Source organism: Coccinella septempunctata, chromosome 2 (assembly GCF_907165205.1).
Source record: "Coccinella septempunctata chromosome 2, icCocSept1.1, whole genome shotgun sequence".
Classification (NCBI taxonomy): Eukaryota; Metazoa; Arthropoda; class Insecta; order Coleoptera; family Coccinellidae; genus Coccinella; species Coccinella septempunctata.
In genome coordinates this window covers 3,808,484-3,819,453 of record NC_058190.1, presented here as the reverse complement: position 1 = coordinate 3,819,453, position 10,970 = coordinate 3,808,484, and the positions used below count along the sequence as shown (strand labels likewise).

Here is a 10,970-nt window from a genome sequence, read left to right as displayed (position 1 = left end):
GACAAACCTGATCGCGCGTTTGAGGCTTACAAACGGTGCCGATGGTTTTTCTCCGTGGCAAACTGCATTTTTTCTGAGACTGAGTGTTCGTCGTCTCCGTCTCCATACGAACGCAAGGGTTATCGCAGAAACTATCTTTCTGAAGCACCGAACGATCCTCTTCGGATCTCCTCCGGGAGCACACGCTGCACGAGCAGTGTTTCTCCGGTTTTTGCATGTAGTTCGAGCTCACATCGCCCTTCAATTTGCACCTAACCGACACGCTCTTATTAGATACGCCGCTCGAAAAACTGTCTTTAGTGGTTTTGGACACGAACTCGATCTGCGAACTCCGATCCGAACGGTCTATGGAGGTTTGGGTGCAGCTGTCCACTCCGGTCTGCAACAAAATCTTCCTATTCGGATCGTCGCCAGAACTGTGATGGACTATGGGCAGCTTCTCCTTGCACTTACAGCAACGGCATTTCCTCGCGCTCCTATACTCGGCTAATCTCGAGTCGTCCTCGGAAATTACGAATTTCTCGGCGGCGTCCAATTGATCAGTTTGTCCCGAAGCGTTATGACTGTGATTCGGTAGATTCTCGACTTGTTCCGTTGAATCCTTCACCTCGTGCGATGAACTGTTCTGCTTGTGGTTACTTGTAGGTTTTTTAGTATTACCGTTGTTGGATTCTATCTTAGGGATGTTTTCAGTTTCTTCTACCTCTTGTCCTACGCTTTCCTCCACCTTATTTTCAACTTTCTCTTCGGGTGGTTCAATATCTGCGATTTCCGATCTGATTTCCCTCTCGTGTTTCCAGTCGATCTTCTGTTTTTTCTTCGATTTGTTCCTTGGAATCCCCAGTATGTTCTCTTGGACGCTTATGCTCAAATCGCTACTGGCATCCGTTTCTCCTTCCTCGTCTGAAGTTTCTTCCATATCTTCGAAGGTTTCGGATATGCGGACGCTCTTCTTGCTCGATAAACTATCGTTGGATTTGATGATGGAATGGGATTTTTCGATAGTTGGTTGGGCCGTGCTTACTTCGGTACTCATCGAAACTGGATATTCTTCTAAACCGTACAAATTTTTAATTTTTATATCGTCTGAAACGCTCCCAAACGAAGTCGATTTTCGACCACCTAAAAGAATAAAGAATTCAGGAATAAATAAACGTATAACATCGAATCTTTCATTCACCTGAAACGATGGGCGAAAACGATGTATCGGATGATTCGAAATATCTCAAATCTAATTTTGTTGAATCGCTCCGCTCGAAACTGGAAAATAATGCGGACTCCGAACTATGCAAGTTGCTCTGGAACGGATAGAGCGGGGAAGATAATTCTTGGCTTCCTGTCGGTTGGCATGAAGGAGCTTCGAAAAGTTCTGAATTCTCTCGCCGGAATTTCTGCAATGAAAAAATAAACGATACTATCGAAAATAAGTGAAAAACTGACTACAGTTTTTGAATATTATTTTTAACGTCAAAATGATCTTGATTGACGTCGCGGAAACTGAATGATGGGAGATTAAGATGTCTAAAAATATGGTGTATGCACTCGTCAATTTTTGAATGAAATGACATTAGACTAAATCGAAAATAAGAGATTCGTTTCGTGGCGGCGCCACCATGTTCTATCCTTGTTCTACGAAAGAAAATCTAATGATACTCTCTCGCTTCATTTTGTTCTGCGTTTATATCGATCACAGATTACAGTCATCTCTGTGTTCCTGATCCATCAAAAAATTAGCCGTTAACGAAAATTTGTGATTTACACTTGTATTTTCGTTGTAAAAACGAATTTGCAGATATTTCAACACTATAGAAGGATTCGAAGGAGTACTTCTATCTTTTTTCGAGATAATTTTTGTTTGACAAATTGTAATCGTGAGGAAAGCAATTCAATATGATTTCAATAAAACACAGTTGATTGACGAAATATTCAATATATTCAGTTGACTGAAACGCAATTTTTACTATACTTGTGAAGAATATTTGAAGAACAGACTCGAACGGATTAACATATTTCTGTTTCTTAATACATGCTCACAATTCACATTACGTATTTTCAATACAGTTCCTTTATTGCTTCAATATTGCTGAATTTGCCATGAAACTGTTAGCTCTATCCGTCCCGAATGTTCATCTGATTTGGCTCTGCCTCAATTTCCAACAACAAAGGGCGATAGTCGAACAACACCGAATTCTTAGCTGTAGTTGTTGATTGTCCATACAGAAAACTGAACGACATGTTCAATAAATGAATGTTGTACGACCTTTATCGAAAGTAATACATTTTCACACACAAATAATCGCTTATAAATACAGCACATTCGCAAGTCGTAGTAATGGATTCAAATTATTTTCAAATATTATTTGACAACTGTCAATTCCTAAACGGCGCTACCTACAGTGGGAAAAACGAAACTTATCTCTTATTTTCGAAGCGGGAAAAACAAAATCTAATCAGTGCATACACCATGTTTTTGGATATCTTATGGGAGATGAATAGTTTTTTGATTTCATGATAGTTTTATGATCTTGAATCTTTGGAATGAAACATCAGCCCTCCGCGTTTCGGTTATAATGTGCTCATTAAAAAAAGATGAAATTTCCTGACCAAACGCCCTAATCAATATACAACTTGCTCGTGAAAATTGGGAGGAATCTGATGAAAGTAGTGATAGCACGATGTTTCTTATACCATATGTTGCAGAAGAATCTTTCAACTTTCAACTTTGTGAATGATGAAATATAACTTTTTTATAGTTACTCCGATGACGTATTTCAATATCAGACATGTGAAAATAACTAAAATTCATTTTTTTTTGCAGCTTCAAAGCGTCTGGCAAGAGTTTTGGCCCATGGAAATTGTCTGTCACTTATAATATAACTTCAGAGTAATATTCTTCAAAACATATATAAAAATCAGCCATGTGAAAATAAGTAACACTTCTTTTTAGTTTCCTTTGCCACCTGGTATCTGCCCAGATGTCACTAGGCAAGCTGCACAAGTTCGCAGGTATTCAAAGCGCATGAGGCTTAATTAATCATTAATTGTTGCCACCAACAAACGCAGACAATAGATTTTTGCAGATTTACGTTATGAGCGATTCAGCACAAGAAGTAGATCAATGTTGTGATTACAATTTTTCAATAAAGGTACCGATTATGGAACAGCTTAAAACTTTTTATCGTCAGTCAACACAATGAATGTTCGTTTTTCAAAACTGCAATCCGATTAATACAAAATTGTTATGAAAGCTGATCCGCGCCTGTTGGAGAACAAGTCAGGAGTTTAAATGCTTCTACAATTGATGAAGTACCCAACAAACACAATATACAGGAGCTGTACAGATACTACACTATAAGTGCCACCAGAATGCAGCACAGAAATGACTGTACTGAAACTGCACAGTTTCTGTAATGATAATTCTGCATTTCAAAAATGCATTTGAAATACAGTAACTGTATATTTTCTGTATCGATAATCCTGTGTAATAATGCACCCCGTATCTTGATCAATGGAAGAGCGGCTTTCCACTGATCATGGGGTGATTATTTTTAAGATGTTAAATACACAATAAGAAGGCCCTCGAAAGGGGAAAAAATGTGTGGATCCGGCCTGTCGCACGAAGGACATGTCTTGAAGTTGATATTATTTCTGAGGAGTAGTTTAAATGAAACTCATGAAAAACTTTAACAAATAAATCTATTGGAAAAAAAAAAAAAAAAATTGGAACTTCTCTACAAATACGTACTCGGTCCAAGACGACCAACAAAAATCTTCAATTTCTTAAACACATGCAAATAAGCGCAAAACAATAAAACATACTTTCATAATCAAAATCTTGGGTTAAAATTCAACTTCCCACTTAACGCGCAATATTAATCAATACCTAATCAATGAATTATAGAGGAGCTTTCAAGAATCTGGACGAATATAAAAATTGGAACTTTCTACCTTTTCTGCGACTGCTATTTGTGTGACGCTGCCGATGAAAAACTTTTCGACACCAGACTTTACCCGCACAAATCGGCGACTGGACTTTTCTTTATACTGAACTTTCCAAATATCTATGAGCCGACCGAGTCTCCGATTCTATTCCGTGATCTACCTAGACCTTTATCTTACTTCGTGAAAACCTATTTATTCTAAGTCCCTTTTCTCTTTCCTTAATGACTGACTCTACAATGACTTATAATTCCTCTCAATATCCGTACCGACTCGAAGGGGTATATTTTCGATATTTTTAAGTCGTCCCCGGACCGACTTAAAGGGGTATTATTCTTGATCACGCTCCCCGGACCGACTGACTATCTTTTTCCGAAGTACTTTTTCCCCGGTCTTTCTCTCCCACGCTATGGGTGGTACCAAAACGTCCTAAAATCGAAATCATTGGACGATCATTCTTGCTGAGTTGAAAAATCAGCGTTCCCAAGCTCGGTGGTTACAAGAAAATTTCGGCTACTTCGAATTCTGAGAACTGGTTTCCTCTCAGGGTCACCAGACTAATAAATCTTTCTCAATCTACATGACTAACCATTTTCGCTTGTTCCGAAGTCCCTATTACCGGATATTAAAATCAATTAAAGATCTCCTTACTGATTGTCATGAAAAACATTTTCAACTCTTATCGGTCAGGTTATTATTTAAATTCCCGCTACTTAATACCGTCTGATCTCAAGCGCCTCAAACTATCATATTTCCGCATAATAAAATGCCTCTGCAGCACGGCTGCAACAATGTATAAAAAATTCGAGCGATACCTCTTCGAATTATGCCAAATTTATTCGGAATCTCGTATTCCGATTTATTACACCTGCATTTTAAAAATGCAGTGTTTGACATACAGTGACTGCACAGTTTCTGTATTGATATTTCTTTAAAAAAAATGAAGTAGTTGATATACAGTGACTGCACAGTTTCCGTATTTATAATTCTGCATTTAAAAATGCAGTATTTGATATTTAGTTAAAGCACAGTTTCTGTATTGATTTTTCTGCAAAGAAAATATGCAGTATTTTATGTAGTTACCGAACACTTTCTCTATTGATAATTCCTCATTTCGAAAATGCAGTTTTTGATATGCAGTGACTGCACAGTTTCTGCATTGATAATTCTGCATTTTAAGAACGAAGTATTAGATATACAGTTACTGTACAGTTTCTGTATTTACAATTCTTCATTTCAAAAATGCAGAATTTGATATAGAGTTACTGCAAAGTTTCAACATTGATAATTCTCCATTTTTCAATTCTGAAGTCTGAAAATGCTGTATTTGATATACAATAACTGCACAGTTTTTGTAATGCGTCCAGTGTGGGAAGGTACGATTCGGTAGAGTACGTTATTGCCCATTATTATGCCCGAAAGGTCTGTACTTTGTTGGAAATTGGAACGTTTAACGTTAGTCGTTGGCCGTTGGCCATATTGTTTTAGATTAGATTTGGATAGAGAGTAAAGATTTGTTGATTGAGTGAATTGTGTTTGCAATTAGTGAACTGTGTAAAAAATTGAAAAGACTGACTTTACTCTGTTTTTTGTTGTGATAATAGAGTGCGAGGTGCATTTTTACGTGATGATGGATTCATAACATGCAGGAGGGACTATTGAAACATGGTGGAGAAACATGTACGAGAGAGGTACGAGATGTTTAGAGCGAGAGGAAACTGATCAAAAACTCACATTCATTTAGTCATCTCATACGAGATCCCGCTGCAGAATTACTACGTTCATTACGTATAGAGAGTACAGAGACAAACACACATTTTTACATACGTTTATGGATAGGAGAATACGCTGATAACACCGCAGCCTGTCAAAAGTGGCCGCAAGTAATTTTAATTAAATTAATGTTAATCAATATTCCAAGAGAAATTTCGTTCACTCCGTTTTGAAATAAAATATCATCCACATCATAGCAATGCATGTAAAGAATACTAAAATCCATAGCTGCCGTTGCACACTCGGCCGCAACTACCTCGCAGCCAGGTGTAAGCAGGTAACATTTCGATGTATTTCTACGTTCATGACGTACACGGATGTTTTTGATATCAAATTAAAGCTAACTTTTTTTCGAATAGGATGATGTATGGCTGCCTGTGAAAAAATGGCCGCAAGTTAGGTCTGCCATCTGTTAAAATAGCGAGATATCTGAAATAAAGTGAAAGAGATGGCGCGCAACGCCACTTGTTAGATGAGGATGGTGGATGCCAGCCGACTTAACATTTACAAAATTATAATTACGTAATGAATATCATGAAAAAACTTAAAGTAAAGAGATTTATTTTATAATAAAAAATAATTTATTCATCAAGTGCAAATGTAATTAAATCTGAAGAATTTTTTTTTGCGTGTTTCTTCGAAGTCAGTCTCTTGAATCAAGTTATATTTTATATCAGTGTATTACATTTTCTAGTCCAAGTCCGATTCCTCGCTGCTTTCACAATCGCAGTTGTCACTATCGTCGTCGCAATCAGAGTTTTTTTCATCATCTGAAAGTGTTTCAGCTCAATTACATAATACATTTTCTACTTGTATCGGAAATGAACTTCCCAGAAATCATGTTGGTTTCAGGGCACCATCCAGAAGAAGCCAATCATTTATTCTCCGCATCGAATTGACGAAAATCGTCCGTAGCACCTTTTAGAATAGAGTTTATTCAGCAACGCATTACAGATAAACCCGAAATTACAGCTGTGGAGTATTCACTCGGAGGTGAACGACTGTGTACAGCAAAAAATAAATCTTATTCTATACGGTTATGAACAAGTTAACAATAATTTTGTCTTATTTTTTTTTTATATTAATACCTAACTGATATAAATTACGTTTATTTATGATTTCTGTTTAATAAAACTTTGACTTTATTTGGTGCCTTGACTCGCTATAAGAAATATTTGTCTGAGTTAGTGATTTTTCATGTGAATTTTTCCTCTTTCCTTTCCATTTTCTCGTCTTAATCGGTTTTATTATCCTCTTCGGCTTCAATCATCCGGTCCTGGAATTTATCATATTGTTTATGAAATCTCGATTTCCTTCAATCATCCATCTCTTTACATCTTTACTGAATTTAGATTTATTTTTGATTTTTTTTATATCTTCCGGTATAACGGAGTATATTCTTGGAGCTAAATATGAACTACACCTCTGTCCAATTCTTTTTTCTGCTCTCTTTGTTATGTAGTTATTTTCTTCTGCTCTAGTTGGGTATTTATGTTCTCTCTTTGTGATGGAAATTTTATTTTTCTGAATATTGATGAGGATTTTGTGAGCAAAGATTAATCTTAAGTCAAGTGCTTTAGATATCTGGAATATTTTCTCACTAGAGAATGTGATTCTTTTTCCGTACATAACTTTTAGTATACATTTTTGTAGTGTATCAATACTTTTTTTGTGCCGGTCTAGAACACCCCCCCATCCTATTATACCATATGTGAGCTGAGGAACTACTAATGCATCATATATCATTTTTAGGTGTTCAACAGAATTTATGCTTTCTTTTATGAATTTGAATCTATAAAGGATGCCTCTCAGTTTTCTCGAGATATATGACGTATGTTCATCCCATCTGAGGTTTTCATCGATAATTATTCCTAGATATTTTGTTGCCTGTGTTTTCGCAATATTCATTTGAGGATCTATTTCTAAATCTCCTAAATTCGGAGTTCCTTTTCTATTTGAGGCAAATGTTAGGTATTTAGTCTTGCTTGTATTAACTGTAAGTTTATTTATCCTAAACCATTTAACCAGCTCCTTAAATTCATTTGATGCTTGTCTTTTCAGGCTTTCCCATGTTTCATCTTGAAACAAAATCAGCAAGTCATCCGCGAAACCAATAATCTGTCCTCCACTGTCCATTTCGAAGATATCATTCAAATACAGAATGAACAAAAGCGGTCCGAGCACAGTTCCCTGTGGCACTCCATAGTTAATCTGACATTTCTTGCTGTATTTATCATTTAAATTCACTATTTGAGTTCTATCCGACAAGTAACTTTCAAGGAGATCCAGCATTTTACCTCGAAAACCATACCTTTCGAGTTTCTCTAACAGCTTGTCATGGGTGACGGTATCGAATGCTTTTGCCAGATCTATTACAATTGCCAGAGTTGGAATATTTTTGTCCATGTTTTCATATATTTTCGCTGTTGCTTTCTGTATAGCGTCTTCGGTCGACATACCTGATCGAAACCCGAACTGATTTCCTGATATGATATCATTTTTGTTCAAGAAAGCCTCCATTCGAACCTTTATCAATCTTTCAAGGATTTTAGCTATATTGGAAATTAGAGTAATTGGTCTATAGTTTGCCATACGACTTCTATCACCACCTTTGAATAAGGGTTTAACTACTCCTAATTTCAGTATATTTGGGAAACGGGCCTTTTCAAAGATCTTATTTATTATGTAAGTAAGTGGCTCAGATATTTCCCCTTGTATCTCCTTTAAAGTTTCTGCTCTTATACCATCATGTCCGCCTGATTTTTTCGATTTGAGACTTTTTATAGTTTTCACTACCTCTTCTTTATTGGTTGGTAGCAAGAAGAATGTTTTATCTACATATTTGTTTTTTTCTGTGAAATCGTTTGGCACAGATATTTTTTTAGCGTAATTTTCTCCTATTTTACTGAAGTATTCATTGAAATGCTCGCACATCTCCTGACTACTTTGTTTTAATAACTTCCAAAACGATAAAATGTGGGTTGAAACAAACCCTTTGATTTTTTCATCATTCTCTTTTGCTGCATACATCTTGTTGAACATGATAAATCGTCCAGTGAACTTTGGTGAGACTTATCATCTTTTAAAAAAATTCTTCTTATGTTTCGATATTAATTTATTCGGACCTTATTCTTATTAGAATCTATTATATGCATTGCGCCCGAACTCTCAATATTCGTATAGCGCCCGACGAAGGGTGATTACATAAATAATATCAACAGCGTTGTGTACAACGAGCTCCAACACGTGGTTATAATATACGAATAATTTAGATGCACTGTTGGGAACCCTAAGATTCCTTTCACACCACGGGTTTTTACCGGAAAACAACCGAATGAAAAATTATTCATCGGGTTTTATCCGTACGGTGGGCACATCAAGCTCTCGAATCTCGTGTCGATAAGCGCCGCCGAAAGTGCAATCTGCTTGTTTTCCAGTGCGAAACTAAACCGGAACATGTGTGAAAGATCCCATAATATCAGTAGATATAATTCGAAACATCGGGTAAGAACCCGATGGTGCGAAATGAGTCTAACTCTCTCTTACTTTATTTCTCCCTATTTTAACAGATGGCAGACCATACATCATCCTATTCGAAAAAAAATTAGCTTTAATTTGATATCAAAAACATCCGTGTACGTCATGAATGTAGAAATACATCGAAATGTTACCTGCAAAACGGAGTGAACGAAATTTATCTTGGAATATTGATTAACATTAATTTAATTAAAATTACTTGCGGCCACTTTTGACAGGCTGCCGTGTTATCAGTGTATTCTCCTATCCATAAACGTATGTGAAAATGTATGTTTGTCTCTATACGTAATGAACGTAGTAATTCTGCAGTGGGATCTTAGACTATCAGAGAATTTAACGAACTAATCCGTAACATCCAGCTTTTAAATCAAAAACGAAAGTATAATTACAACATTATAAGGAAAGCTGTTAGCGTTGGAACTAAAAAAATTTCATTTTGGATGCTTCTGGTGGATATTGGAAGAACTTTTATGATTTTTTTAAATTTAGCAACGGTTCCTTGTCAAAATGGAATTGCTCTATTAATATTTCTCACCTCTCTCTCGATCGCAGACATAGGAATATTTGCACCTCCTTTCAAACGTTTCTCTGTTTTATTTGTTCTACGGAATTTTCTAGTTTTTCTTGGCGTAGCTCTTTTAGTCTTTTCCGGCGTCGATCCATAGCTAACATTGTATGGATCTCTCGATGGATAACTCGTAGTCCTGGTTTCCAGCGATTTCAGATCCAGCGGCGGCACGACTACCTTTTCTTGCATTTGTTTGACGTCCGTGAGAATGCTGCTACCAGAGTCCGCTTTCAAGATCGATTTTCTCTCCTTCATGTTCCCGGATACATCTTGTTTCGACGTCTTCGTGGAAATGGTGCTCTTGTATTTTTTCCTCTGTTTTCTCGTCGGACGTTTCTCGTCTTCCGATGATGTATCGATGGAATTGGTGGTTTTCTTCCTGTTCTTCTGGTGAACGCCGATGAATTCAATATGACGTGGTGTTTCAAGCGATAAGTTACTAAATGAACCAGTTTTCTTATCAGGGTGGATCTGCCCTATCTGCAAAAAGACGAATCCATTCGAAATTTTGTTTGTTGAAATCGACTTGTCCAACTTCTTATAAACATCTGATATTTTTTAGGTCCAAAAAGCAATGATTTAGTACTTCGTAATGGAAAAATTCAAAATGGCAAAGATTTTCATCAAATAACCAGGGGCGTAGAAGCAATAAACTTCTTTTAATGAGTCATACAGAAAAGTCTGCAACAATTTTATCTCAGACCTAAATGAAACTATTTCTTGGTGAAGAGTCCGAAAGGTCAGAAGAATGGAATTTGGTTACATTTTCTGCGAAGCTCACTACGTAGAATGCCGAAATCGATCATCTACCTTCATCATTTTTGATCGGATTTCACTTTCAACCGAAGATTCCTCTCCTAAAATATGGCTCTCAAGTTGCGTTTGCGGTTGGATCTTCACCTTCGAGGAAGTTGGAGAAGTTCTATTGGTCTTAGTTTTTTCCTCACCGTCGCTTGTCTGGAAGAGAATGGCATAATTACCATAAAGAGGAAAACGATATCGAGCATTATATCAGCTAGCTAACGATGTAAGATATACTGGGTGTGCCATTCGAAATAAGTTGCGGAGGTCTGGAAATATTTCAGGAATAAAGTTTATTGTGCAAAACCCCAATATGCGAATTTTCAGCAAGAAATTCTGATTAGTTTTCTAT

The 10,970-nt window shown here is 36.6% G+C and overlaps 1 protein-coding gene across 1 annotated transcript; it reads right to left on the bottom strand.

Annotated features, from left to right (window-relative positions):
* Positions 1 to 1,134: 1,134 nt before the first annotated feature.
* Positions 1,135 to 10,771, bottom strand: LOC123308311. Its single transcript, XM_044890916.1, has 3 exons — positions 10,628 to 10,771; positions 9,785 to 10,297; positions 1,135 to 1,391 (listed from the first exon to the last, which is right to left on the bottom strand). The coding sequence occupies exons 1-3, from the start codon at positions 10,634 to 10,636 to the stop codon at positions 1,173 to 1,175; spliced, it is 741 nt and encodes a 246-aa protein (XP_044746851.1). The 5' UTR covers positions 10,637 to 10,771; the 3' UTR covers positions 1,135 to 1,172.
* Positions 10,772 to 10,970: the final 199 nt, after the last annotated feature.